Source organism: Bos indicus, chromosome 25 (assembly GCF_029378745.1).
Source record: "Bos indicus isolate NIAB-ARS_2022 breed Sahiwal x Tharparkar chromosome 25, NIAB-ARS_B.indTharparkar_mat_pri_1.0, whole genome shotgun sequence".
NCBI lineage: Eukaryota > Metazoa > Chordata > Mammalia > Artiodactyla > Bovidae > Bos > Bos indicus.
This window is the reverse complement of record NC_091784.1, coordinates 33,696,361-33,710,236: the sequence shown is the minus strand read 5'-3', so window position 1 is coordinate 33,710,236 and position 13,876 is coordinate 33,696,361. Positions and strand designations below refer to the sequence as shown.

General features: G+C 52.8%; 1 protein-coding gene across 3 annotated transcripts in view; it reads right to left on the bottom strand.

The window, feature by feature from the left end:
* CASTOR2 (cytosolic arginine sensor for mTORC1 subunit 2) overlaps nucleotides 1-13,876 on the bottom strand; it is a 54,521-nt gene that overhangs the window by 14,783 nt on the left and 25,862 nt on the right. For 2 of the 3 annotated variants that reach the window (XM_019987452.2, XM_070780000.1), the window contains exon 2: nucleotides 1,034-1,104. In XM_019987452.2, the coding sequence (XP_019843011.1) occupies nucleotides 1,034-1,104 (71 nt within the window). Of the gene's footprint in view, nucleotides 1-1,033; nucleotides 1,105-1,872; nucleotides 1,920-13,876 lie in introns of those variants that run through there. The other variant, XM_070779999.1, reaches the window with a different exon arrangement.

Sequence of the window (13,876 nt, the reverse complement as noted above, 5' to 3'; positions counted from 1 at the left end):
CCAGCATGAGGGTCAAGAGACCTGGGGTCAGGTGGGCAGGGTTTCATCCTGGCTGCATGACTCTGGACAAAATTACCACGTCTCAATTTCTTAAGCTTTCAAACGTGGGCTGCTGAAATTAGGATGGGCTCCAGAAGACGCTTGGAGGATTATGTGAGATAAACCCCATCGAATGCTTAGCTAAGGGCCTGGTGTTTGAGGGCTCACCAAGCGCCAGAGTCTTTCTGTTTCAACACAGGTGGTGGCAGTGGTGCTGGTTTGGGGACAGGAGTTGGGGAAAATGTATCAATACCAAGAGTTTAACATGTGATTTCACTGTAAAGGAGTCACTTGTGGGACAAAGGGACAGTCATGGGTCTGAGCATTCAACTCAAAAGAATTTAAAACAAAGACCTAGGAACCACCTCAAAGTCCATGCTGGAGCCCAGATGGAAGAAAGATAGGGTAGGAACTTTGGTGATACCCTGAGGTATTGTATAAATTGTATAAAAGATGGAAGAAAGTGTTATTCGCTCAGTCGTCTCCGACTCTTTGCCACTCCCATGGGCTGTAGCCTGCCAGGCTCCTCTTTCCGTGGAAATGTCCAGGCAAGAATACTGGAGTGGGTAGCCATTCCCTTCTCCAGGAGATCTTCCCGGCCCAGGGATCAAATCCAGGTCTCCTGCACTGCAGGTGGATCCTTTACCGTCCGAGTGACCAAGGAAGAAAGATAATGGAAAATCACAGAAGGATGGTGACCTTGGCTTGTTGCCATGGGAACAAGGACTGAGGACGTTTGAAAGCACCTCCCTTGTGGGACGAGCCCCAGAGAGCAAGCCCCCTGCCTCCCTGGTGGCCTTAGTCCCAGGGGGGGTAAGCACTGCCCCCTCTCAGCTGTGGGTCCTTTCTCGAGCGATCAGAACACGTGGGGAGAGAGGGAAGCTCTACCGACTTTGTAACCCACCAGCAGGGGGAGGCAGAAACAGGCGGGGGAGCGGCCAGCACTGACCACAGGCCATGGTCCAGCCAAGCCCCTGGGGAGAGAAGCACATACCAAGAAAGCCCTCCTCATCCACAATGATGGTGTAATCCTCCGGGGTCTCAGTCAGACTGAAGAACTTGCACCTGGGTGGACGGACAGACAGACACAGCATATTGTTAAGTCCCAGCAGACCCTGCGGCAGCCGCCCACTCGTGACCCCGTGTACCCAGTGCTCTGACCCAGGCTGCTGGAGCTGGGTGGGGGGTACTGATTCTTTCTCCCGCCAGTGCCCCAGCTCTGACTCACGGGGTCTCAGAGAGGCCTAGAGATGACGATCGTTTCCTCCGCCACACCCAGTCTGTGGGGACCCCCGAGCTGGCCAGCCTCCAGGGTCGCCTCTAGGCCAAAGGGCAGCTCTGGCAGGAACCATGCAGATGAACCGTGTTTTCCAGCCTACCCAAAGCCCTACATTCTGACCTCTAGGCCTCTGTCGCTGTGCTGTGTGGCCTGCCCATGGTCCCAGCCCCTCTCCTCACCAAGACAAGCGCTCCCACTGTCATTCAGGGGCTAATTCGCATTACCCCACCGAGAGCCCCGCCTTTAGGGCACCCTTCTTCCTTGTACAAGAGAGGGGTGTGGCCGTGTGTGCCATTTTGGGGCATGGATCCCTGAACCGCCTCTGGTAACACTGCTTAGCCTGGGGTGTAAGTTACTCATCCTCTACCTCAAGTGGGACCATCAATTTCCCAAGGCCAGGGAGGGTCTGGCAATCACCCTGTCCTTCTGTATCTCGTCCCCGCTGGTCTCAGCCCTGAGCGCGCTCTGGGCACCTGGCAGACCAGCTGGGCTCTGTGTCCAGGCTGCCCTTGGGCTGGGCTTTGAGGCTGTCACCGGGTGAGGGGGAGGGTTACCTCCTCTCACTGCCTGTCTCCCTGCTCCCCATCCAGCTAGTGGCCCCCAGAACACCCCAGGCACAGCGACAGGGAGAGCCGGCACGCTCAGGCAGTGGTGTGTGGGAAACTGCCCACGGTCATTTACTTTTCCGGTGTCACCAATCTCAAGAGTGAGGCTCAGCTCGGGCTCCACGCCCAGCGTGTAAAACCCATCCATCATGGGAAGTCATGACACAAAGAGGCCCAATGAGTAACCTGGCAAGGGTCCGAACGGCACTTCTACGAAGATTAAAACGGGAAAGGAATCCTGAAGTGTCATGGGATGGGGGAGGCCGGAAGGTTACACAAACCTCTCTCTTCCTGGTTTCCCCTCTCCTGGCAGCCGCCCTCCAGCACTGAAGCCTTGTCACCAGAACCCCCGCAGCATCCTTTCTCCCTTTTTAAAAAATTAATTTAACTGGAGGATAATTATGATACTGCCGTGGCTTTTGCCATACATCGACATGAATCAGCCACGGGGACACACGTGTCCCCCCAATCCTGAATGCCCCCTCCCACCTCCCTCCCCTTTTTTCTTTAAGTTTTTCACAAGGTGTGAGATCCACCGGAACTGGTAAGAATGCAAAATGGTACAGCTGTTAGAGAAAACGGCTTGTCAGTTTCTTACGGAGTGAAACAGACATGACCACAGGCAATCCTACCCCTGGGTATGGACTCAAGAGAAATGGAAACATGGCCATACAAACACCTGTATGCAGAATGTTTATGGCCTTTATCTGTAACCACCCCGAACTGCAAGCATTCCAAACACCCTCCTTGCAGCTGGAGAAGTGGGGAAACTGTAGCACATCCACGCCAGCGAACACGAGTCAGCAACAAGGAGGCATGAATGAGTGACTCCTGCAATAAAGTGGATGAAGCGCAAGAGCAAAGGGCCAAGGGAAAGCCACCCTCAACAAGTTAACGTACTCCACGATTCCATTTATGTGAGATTCTGATTTACCTTTCTTTTTAAATGAAACTTTTAATCTTGTATTGGAATATAGCCGATTAACAACGTTTCGATAGTCTCAGGTGGACAGCAGAGGGGCTCAGCCATACGTATACACGCATCCATTCTCCCCCAAACTCCCCTCCCACCCAGGCTGCCACATAACACTGAGCAGAGTTCCCTGGGCTCTACAGTAGGACCTAGTGGTTATCCATTTTAAATACACCAGTGTGTACCTTCCCAAAGTCCCTAACTATCCCCACTGCTCCCCCCACTCCCAGCAACCATAAATGTGTTTTCTAAGTCTGTGAGTCTCCTCCTGTTTTGTATAATGTCCTTTAGATTCCACATATAAGGGATGTCATACAATGTTTCTGCTTCTCTGACTTGTGTGTGACATTCTGGAAGAGGCAAAACTGTAAGGATGGAGAACAGACAGATCCCTGGTTGCCTGGGGCTGGGTTGGGGTTGATGTCTAAAAGTCACCAGGAACTTTTTGGGGTGAAGGAGGTGTTTGGTTTCTTTTTAAAAAACGTATTTATTTATGGCTGTGCTGGGTCTTCTTTGCTGGGCACAGGCTTTCTCTAGTTGTGGCAAGCAGGGGCTACTCTCTAGCTGCGGTGCGCGGGCTTCTCTTGCTGTGGCGCATGGGGTCTAGGCACACAGGCTTCAGTAGCTGTGGCCTGTGGACTGAGTTGCTCTGAGGCGTGTGAAATCTTTCTGGACCAGGGATTGAACTCATGACCCCTGGTGGATTCTTAACCACTGGACCACCAGGGAAGTCTGGTGTTTGGTTTCTTGATCGTTGTGGTGGCGACGAGATTGTATATGTTTTTCAAAACGGAAAGAACTATGCCCTAGAAAGGGTAACTTTACTGTATACCTAGATTATACTGCCATGAACCCAGACTTAAGAAAAGCGCTGGTGCCAGAGTCATAAATGGGGTGGCACCCTTCCCCCTCCTTGACATTCGGCTCAACCAGCAGCACACACTGTTCAATTTCCCTCCAGGTCTTTGGTTTTCAAATTACATCTCTTGCCCCTGCCTGTCCCACATCCAATTTGCAACTATTGTCTGGACAAGCGAAATCTGTAATTGCTGGGGGACAGCAGCACATTATCACCTTGGTGAGTGGCAATCGCTGGTCTGGCCTAGTTCCTTCCTGGGGACCCCCGTGTGCTAAGAGCCTCAGGAAGCCCCTCTCCCCAGCCATCACCAGAATGCCACAAGCACGAACACCCTGGCTGGGTGGGGGCAACTGAGCCATCCGAGAGCCCCGGGAAGGCAAACAGATGTGGTGCTTGCTCTTGGTGCCCTCTTGGCGGTGAGGGATGCTCCAGAAATAGACGGTATAAATGACCCTGAGGGCGTAAACACCGGCAGAAGGCAACACCGGCCTCTGTATAAATGGAGGTATGACTATGCTGTTGATGTGACCCGCGGCTGAGGGCCAGCTGGTAGACATCCATCTTGGAATGTGCACCTTGGCATGGGCAGGCCTCTGGGAGGGCGAGTTGGCCAGAGGGACCTGCAGCTACTCCTCTGGTCATCAAACTCAGGAGGACCTATTCTCATATTCCCCCCCACCACCACGTCCTACAGGTCTCAGAGCTCACCCCATCTCCACCCCACCCCGACAGTCGCTCTGATTTTGCCTCTCTCCATCACTCTCCTCCACATGAATGCGTGCCTAGCAACCTCTCCAGAACTCTTGCCTGTCTCATCTCACGCATCCAAAGGCTGACAAATATTCTTTCCACAGCCCGGCACCCCTTCCCTGTTCTTTGGCTGGACACGTGCTGCTCATCCTTCAAGACTCAGTTTAAGCATCTTGTTTGGGGTGAAATCTTTTCTAACTGGCACTGGCCACCTCCTCTGTCTCACTTCCCACCATAGGAGGGGTCCTCCCCGGATGTTAAAGCCACCGTGGACAGCTAGGCTTGGTGGTGCATCACACCTTTAGGGGACAGTTCATCTCAGAGTGTCTGTGAAGGATGCCTGTAAGAGTTGGGCAGTGCACAACCTGTACAACTGCACTTGATGGTCCTGAATGCTTTCCACAATCTAGTCCAGGTAACACTTGTTTCCCACAGTGGACCATATAAGCTCTCAAAGGGAAGGAGGATGGGTTCTCTGCACATATATCTTGTACCTGACATGGCCTGGACAGAGTGTCGATACTCAAAGCCTGATGAGCAAGAGTGAACTATGGCCACATACCTACCCCCAGAGCCAGAGAAGCCCCGATCAGAGCAACCCCTGCCTGTCCTGTGTGGCACTGCTTTGACTTACCCCGCCGCTGGGGTAAGTCTCCAGTCAAGTCAAGTCTCCAGTCCCAGCTCCACGCTCTCTAACGCGCTGTGGCTAAACCCATTCCCCAGACGCCGGGCCTCGGAGTTTGTGGCGTCTCTGTGCTTTGTCTAAGGAGCCGGAGAGAGGAACAAGACCCAGCAATTACCCAGGCTGCTGCTGAGTGCTGTTAGGAAATCCGAGGAGGAGGGGAAGCATTTGCCCTCTAGATGCCCTCATGGTGCTAAGGAACAGGATGAAATAACAGGGTTAGAGAGAGCCGCCTGGGAGAGCGGGAAGAGGACCAAGGTCCTGGAGTCAAGAGGTCCGAGTTCCAGTCCTAGTCCGGCGCTGGGGGGTGGTGAACCCTGGGCTGCCTCATTCCTCTGTACATGTCCAGTGAAGGACATGTTCAAGGGGGACTAGGTTTTCTGAAGCTCCAGCTTGGGCAAGAAGGGCACAGGCCCCGTGGAACCCTGCCAGATCCATAGCAACGTGGATCTCAAAGGGCCTGGCGACAAGGCATGGAGAGACGATCCCAGAACCATCAAATCTGTCTGGGAAAAGCTTTTCAAGGGCAGGTAAAAATCCCATCCAGCTCTGATCAGAACCCAAGACAGATCTGTTGCCCAGGCAGCTGGGCAGGTGGTAACATCACACCTCTGGGGGAGGGCTCATTCATTGCACAGTCCGTGTGAAGAGCACCCTCAGGGCTGGGCAGTGTATGGCCTGTGCACCTGTGTGATGGTCGATCGGCAGGAGTGGTCAGGTAGAATCCTGGGCAACGTAGGAGGGAGATTGGGAGCAACAGCCCTAGGGACACTCCTGGTTCACCGTGGTTCAGGACACACTCCAAGAATCGTAACGCAAGTCCCCTGTCCAGGAGATGCCAACACATCCTTGGGCTCTGTGAACGAAGCACGGGTGCTCGATAGTCTATGTCTGTTCAGAGACTCACAGGCCTGGTAGAGCACGCCCAGGAGAAATGAGGGGGCTTTAGACTGCACCCCCTTCCCACCTGGAGGAAGAGTCCAGCTGCCATCTTTAAATCTCTGTGGCTGCTGTGGACCAGGGAAGGGAACCGTGCTGCTGTCTGTGGCTGTGTGACGTCTGGCAAGTCACTTAACCTCTCTGTGCCTCAGTTTCGTCACGTGTACAGTGAGGATGATGACAGAGTCCACTTCCGAGGGTTGCTGCTTAAGAATAAAGGAGTGTACACCCAGCACGACCATGGAAAGCACCTATACGTTGGCCATTTTTCCTTCTCGGAGGACAGAGGCCGCTGTGATGTGGTGGGGGACCACGGGGAGGCCAGCTTGTGTTGCCAGTTAGAAGGGCTCTAAAGCCAAATGAGGGCTTCTCCCGTGGCTCAGTGGTAAAGAATGCGCCTGAAATGCAGGAGGGATGAGGGTTTGATCTCTAGGTTCAGAAGATCCCCCTGGAGGAGGAAACGGCAACCCACTCCAGTATTCTTGCCTGGGAAATCCCCACGGATAGAGGAGCCTGGTGGACTATGGTCTGTTGGGTCACAAAGAGTCGGACATGACTGAGCAATTGAGCATGAGCAAAGCCAAATGGGCTACAGAGACCAGGAAGTAGTGAGATGTTACCTTTCTGAGGGGCTGAGCCCCAGGCTGGTGGGCTTCAGAGATGATGCTACATTGATGGGGAGGATGGATTAAGCCACCTCCAAGGTTCTGGGGAGTGCCGAGTCTCTGGATTCCTTGAGACACTTAGTCCTTACACGCTGACCCCAAGCAACAAGCTTTGGCTGAAAAGTCTCCGTTCACCTTCCAGTAGTCTGGCACCCATCAGGTAGCCAGCAAAGGGATGATGGTCTATGATGGAAGAAACCAACTCAGCCTGCAATTCCCAGTGGATCTGCTGGAGCCAAACCCACTCCCTGGTACGCCATGCTGGGACTTCATGAGTCTTCAGACATTCAGCATGTCTGAGCACATGGACTGTCCAGATCAGGGGAGCCAGGGAAGTGGCCTCACACATCACCATTGGTTGGGAGCTCCTATCAGCATCCTTCTTGCCTTCCCCATTCACCTGAGGGCTGGGTGGTGGTCCTGCCCTCCCCTCCTCGTTTCCCAGACATCACAAAGACCCCCTGACATAGTCAGGGCTCAGCAGAAGTCGCCTTTCCATGGAATCCTGTGCAGAAGTCTTGGTCTCTGGGAGGCGGGAGCCAGCTTCGTGGGCCAGACCCTCCCGGGACTGGGGCCTGTTTTCTGCAGGGTCACCACGTGCTCCTCCCAGCCAGACCTTGCTGAGGTCGCCAGGCCACAGAATAAATCTAGCCCTTTGCAATTAGAGCTTGGTCAGCTGGGCTTTTTGTCTTTTTATACAGTTCATGGGGTTCTCACGGGAAGAATACTGGAGTGGTTTGCCATTCCCTCCTCTGTGCTAAAGCTGAAGCTCCAGTACTTTGGCCACCTGATGTGAACAGCTGACTCACTAGAAAAGACCCTGATGCTGCGAAAGATTGAAGGCAGGAGGACAAGGGGACGACAGAGGATGAGATGGTTGGATGGCATCACCGATTCGATGGACATGAACTTGGGCGAACTCTGGGAGACAGTGAGGAACAGGGAGGCCTCGTGTGCTTCAGCCCATGGGGTTGCAAAGAGTTGGACATGACTTGGTGATTGAACAACAGCTGGGCTACGACATGAGCACCAGACAGGCCCTGCAAACCGGACTGAGAACAGGCTTCCAGCATGTCCCAGGTACCCGTAATTCCTTTACTCAAGTAGGGCCTCTGAACGCTCATTTTGAATTTCAGCACCTGGACACCCATGCCTGTTTCCCACCAAGGGTAGCCCATTCAGGATGGAATGAGGGAGGTTCAACTACATCTTCCTCTGTAGCACATCACAACGAGCAGACGGAGGGGCCAGGCTCTGACCCACTTCTGGGGGCATCCCACTGCCTCCGCCAGCCCCGCCGATGCATTCCTGCAGTGGAACACAGATGCCTCGAACTTGAACTCCAGCGAGGGACAGACGCGCTTTTGGGGTGCTCACTGTGCTGGTCTCCCGCCTTCCCGGGCTCTTCTTCCCTAAGGACATCCAGGCGGAGAGTGTGGGTCAGACTTTCTTCTGTTACCCAACTGTGACTTTTTCTTCTGCTTCTGGGTCTTTGATAGGTCTTTTGTGTTATTTACAATTCATTTCTACTGTTATTAACAACTAGAAGCTGACAATTGAAATTTTAGTTAGAAAAAACTAAATTAGTTGTTTTAGTTAACAAAGAAGCTGCCGTTTCAAGCACGGTGTCAGTGCTGTGGTTTGAAGGGCAATCCTAAAGAATGTCCTTTTTCTGTTAAGATTGAAAAAAAATCTGCTTCAGTCCGGGGTGGCCAGGAGAATCAGACAGCGTGGGTATCAGTGCTCACAAATTCTAGGGTGATACGCAGAGACAGGACTGCAGAAAGGGGCTGGGTAGGGCAGAGGGTATCGGTAAGGTCTGGATAAAGCCCCTGAGAGCCGAATGCAGTGGCTAGATCACTCAGTCTTTTGACAAACAAACGGTTAAGTGCCTTTAATGCATAAAGGCACTGCTTCGTGAGCTGGAGACACACCTTAAATAATTGGACAATTAGAATTTCCATGGGGGCTGGATAAATGGTGAGTCAGACGGTGGTGTGTGCCTCAGAGCCAATAAAAAAAGGGAATTTGCAGTTTAAAGCAGAGTGGGGAGTGGTTGCCAGGGGCTGGGGTAGGGGTAATGGAATGGGGAGCAATCATTAAATGGGTGCAGAATTTCACTTTTGAGACGATACAAAGTTCTGGAGGTGGATGGTGGTGAAGGCTGTGGAACAATGCAATGTAAGGATTTAATGCCACTGAGATACGCGATACACTGAAAAGCTTCTACAGGACTCATGGGGACCTTCTCTTGCTCTCTTTTTTAAATGGTGGACAAATGTATTTAATAAGAAATATTACAAAAAATTAAAATGATAATACTTTCTGTTAAGTACATTTGTTGACCATTAAAAAAAAAGAGGGGACTTCCCCGGTGGTCGAGTGGTTAAGAATCCACCTTCCAACGAAGGGGACTCGGGTTCGATCCCTGGTTGGGGAACTCCCAATCCCACATGCCACTGGGCAGCTAAGCCACAGTGTCACACCTAGAGAGAAGTTTGCCCACCGCGATGAAAGATCCCACTGCTGCAAACAAAGACCTGATGCAGCCAAAAAAATAAATCTTTAAAAAAAAAGAGAGTGAGCAGGGAGCGTCGCCCATGAGTTCTGTAGAAACTGGAAGGGTGAACACGTGGCTGTCCCAAAGCCCCGAGGTGGGTTCCTGCCCAGGAGTGGCTGTTGGTGGGGGAAGGGGAGTGGCAGGCTAAGATGTGGGAGAGAATGTGGGAGGGCCGAGGATGCCTGGGGCCCCTCTAAGGACCAGGTGGGGCTGACAGGCCAGTGAGGAGGTACCTGTGGTCTTCAAGGGGGCTGGCTGGTGAGAGCTGGGGGCTCGGACCTGGCTGGCGCTGGTGGGCGTGGCTCCGTTTAGAAGCCAGGAAGTTATATTCAACAACTGGGGGCTGGTGAGATTGGTGAGAAAGACTGAGGCCAAGGCAGGAAACCATCATCCACGGCACGTTCTCAGCAGAAGCACCAGGGGAGAGGTCAGCTGGCGGATGGGGCTGCCCTGAACTGGCAGAATGTACACACCTCTGAATCCTGCCCGGACCCACATCTTTGGTCCTTTCCTCCATGGAGACCTGCAGCTCCCTATCCCTGCCCCAAAGGCTCAAGGACAAGCCACAGGGAGCTTCCACATGGCTCCTCTGATGGCCATCCCTGTGGCCTGGGGCACCGGGCAGTGTCAGAAGGGTCATGCCCAAGGGCAGGAACCGTGTTTGCGGAAGGCTGGCTTCTTGTTTTGCAAGCAATTTCCAAGTGCAGGGCACACACGAGGCACTGACTAGTGGTTCCCTTTCTGCCTTGGGAGGGACTGAGATGGAAAAAAACCCAAGTGGACATCCTGGCTTTTGCCACCACTCCAAGATGAGGCTGGAACAACTGACTGGTCATCGAATCTTCCCAAGTTCCTTATCTGTGAAAGAGGTTTGAAGATACCTCTCCTGCAGGATCGTTCAGGATTTAAGGAGGTTACGGAACACACATGGGAAGTGCTCAAGACCCCGCACAAGCATGCACAGTCTCTTGATGTTGTGAGCTGGCCTGGAGACTTGAGTGGAGGTCCAAGGCAGTGTTCCCATCCGGGTAGTGCTCAGCCTTGCAGTGGGCTCTGGGTCTCTGCCTAACTTCTGGTCTCCCCACTTCTCATGGCCTCCACCCCAACCCTCACAAGCAGGACAGTCAAGTCTCGTGCAGTGGCTAACGAACCCAACCCAGGTACCCCAGGCAGGCCACTGCACCCCGCCCCCGCCATCCCCCAGGGTCCTGTCACCCCACCTGCCCATCAACTCCCAGCGATGATTGTATCCATCGCGGTGCCGAGATGACTTCCTTCACGGTCTATCTCTGCTGGTCAGATACCTGCTCCTCGGGAAATGACTGAGTTTTTCTCATCCAAGTTCCCCATGCCACAGGACTCCACGCAGGGTCTGCGTGTCATCTGCTAACTGAATGTATGCATAGTGTCATTAATGATTCCCATTTCACAGGTGGGAAAACTGATGTTCCGTGAAGTTAAGGCAGTTGTGGCCTTGGGACCACTGTGCTGTGCGGTCTCTAGGATCGAGGCGGGGGCAGGCAGCCAGGGGACAAGTGTGGCATATTCCCTATGACTCAGTTCTTCCCCTGGGAGTCATCCACCCTCTTAAACATGGGTAACCAGAGACAGGGACGAGAGAATTGATAACAGCCCGTCCTTGGTAACAAACTCCTGGCTGCAACCCAGATGCCCATCACCAGGAGAGGAGAGTGATGACAGAATACTACCCAGCAGCCAAAATGAACACTCTGCAGGGACTTGCAAAACTATGAATGCGTCTCAGCAATATAATCGTAGATGGAAAAATAAGTGCCCAACTGTTATATGTAGCACGGTATTCTCTTTATAGAGTGAAAAGCAGCTACAATGAAAAAACAACAACAAAACCCAACACGTTTAAGACTCCACGGAGATGCAATATAACTCCATGTAAAGGAAGCCAGGGAATAAAGAACATGTTACTTGGGGTTGGGGGGAATTCCCTGATACCTCAGTTGGTAAAGAATCCGTCTGCAATGCAGGAGACCTTGATTTGATTCCTGGGTTGGGAAGATCCCCTGGAGAAGGGAAAGGCTGCCCACTCCAGTATTCTGGCCTGGAGAATTTCATGGACTGTATAGTCCATGGGGTCACAAAGAGTCGGATACGACTGAGCGGCTTTCACTTTCATTTCACTTCTGGTTGGGGGGTCTGGTTAGATGAAGGGTGATTTAAAAAAAATAATTTATTTACTTGGCTGCACTGGGTCTCTGTTGCTGCTTGTGGGCCTTCCCTTGTTGGGGCACACAGGCTCCTCACGGAGGTGGCTTCTCTTGTTGCACAGCATGGGCTCTAGGGCACACGGGCCTCAGTCGTTGTGGCTCATGGGCTCAGCAACTGTGGCTCCCGAGCTCTGGGGCACAGGCTCAACAGGTGTGGTATGCAGGCTTAGTTGTTCTGAAGCACGGGGGATCTTCCTGACCCAGGGATCGAACCCGTGTCTCCCGCAGTGGCAGGCGGGTTCTTTACCACTGAGCCACGAGGGAAGTCCCAGATGGAAGGGACTGTTTCCCGCCGACTTTTGCCCTGGCTGTGCACGTGCTGATTACACTATTAATATTAACTAGTCAATTAAGCAAATACAGGTGGGCTGAGCAAGTGACACATGATGGGTGAGGGTTATGAACCTTACGATGAAAGGCTGCAGGCAACTGGGATTGGGTCCTGGCAGAAGCGACCTGGCCACAGATGAGAGGCCAGGGTAGGCTGCAAAAAGGTGGAGGAAATGCAACTGAAGAGCCACCCAGAGGAGGTGGCTGGAGAAGTTTCTGGTCCAGGAGCCAGAACCAGGCAAGCGTCCTAGGATGAATGGACAGGTCTGGTCCCAGGGTTACAGCTCACCACCATAGGGGTCATTCACTTTGGCTCTGGCTGGCCAGTGATTTGGGGCTCACTTGAGTTCAAGAGATGTATATCGGATCCCCAACTTGGCTCCCATAGCCCAGCCTCTAACACTCTGACCGTGCTGTAGGTAACAGGCTAATGCTCTGGGTCTCAGTTACTGCACCAGCCCCAAAGACCTTTTTTTTTTAATTTAAAAAATAAAAAAATTTTTTAATTTTATATTGGAGTATAGTTGATTTACAATGCTGTGTTCGTTTCAGGTGTATAACAAAGTGATTCAATTATACATATATATATATGTTCTTTTTTACATTATTTTCCCTTATAGATTATTACAACATATTGAATATTGTTCTCTGTGCTACGGGCTTCCCAGGTGGCTCAGTGGTAGTAAAGAATCTGCCTGCCAATGCCAGAGATGTAGGAGACAGTGATTTCCATTCCTGGGTCAGGAAGATCCCCTGGAGAAGGAAATGGCCACCCACTCCAGTATTCTTGACTGGGAAATCGCATGGACAGAGGAGCCTGGCGGGCTACAGTTCATGGGGCTGCAAAGACCTGGACACGGCTGAGCACACACACAGCACTCTGCAGTACAGCAGTTCCTTGCTGACTATCTATTTTATACATAGCAGTGTGTATATGTTAATCTCAAACTCCTAATGCATCTCTCCCTCCTCCCGATTTCCCCTTTGGGAAGCCCCTGAGCCTGTGTCCTCTCTGATAGTGGCTCCCTGGCTTTCTCCTGACTTAACGGGAAGCTTGTTCAACAACCCCCACCCCCGTTCCTCATGCTGCAGCTGAGAACACACGCAGACACACACCCTCCAAGGATGCAGACAGCGTTTGGTCAGCTGACTGAAAACAGTAATCAAAAGACTCGACCCTATAGCAACTGGTGGTCCTTCTCCCCCTGCCCTGCCCCACCAAGCCCCTGACACCTTCATGGGAAACCAATGGTCCCTAGACGGTTTGCCATTACAAGACTTTGGAACCATACTGAGGTACCGCCTGGATGGAGTTGCCAGCCTGTTGCCTGGCAACTCCGTGATGCCCCCACTCCCAGGTCACTCTGTGCCTCTCTCATCTCCTGCGGCCACTTCAATTCTGTACCGCCTGTTGCTGCCTTGGGGACAGGGTGTCCTGGGTGGCCTGCTTGGCCGATCCTTAGATGGTCCCCGATCAGCACCATCTTCCTCGGCAGTGACCTCCAGCTCAGAGATCCCCTGGGTCCTGGCTCTCACCCCTCCACCACTCAGGGGAACAGCTCAACCCTCCCTCTCCCGTGCCTCCCTGTGCCCACGCTCTGCACCCCAGTGTCCACCTCCAAGTTTCTAAGGAGGTGAGCGCCTCCTTCCAAAACCCCTCTGCCTTTCCATTCATCTCATCCCCTCTCTGACCTTGGAAAAATGGTGCCACGGGGCAACCTTTTAAGTCCCTGTTCCCACCAGCGCCTCTCTCTCAGGAATCTTGTCTCATACTTGGCTTCCTCCTAGTCTTAGTGACAAACAAGCTCAAGTTTCCCCCATCCTAAAAAAAGGCTCCCTTGTGCCCATCAACCTTCTTCCCTCCACTACCGCCAGCCCTCCAGCCCCTGCCGCTGGCCGGCCTCAGCCCTCCAGTGGATCCTGCTCACCTGTGACCTCTACCAGCCAAAGAT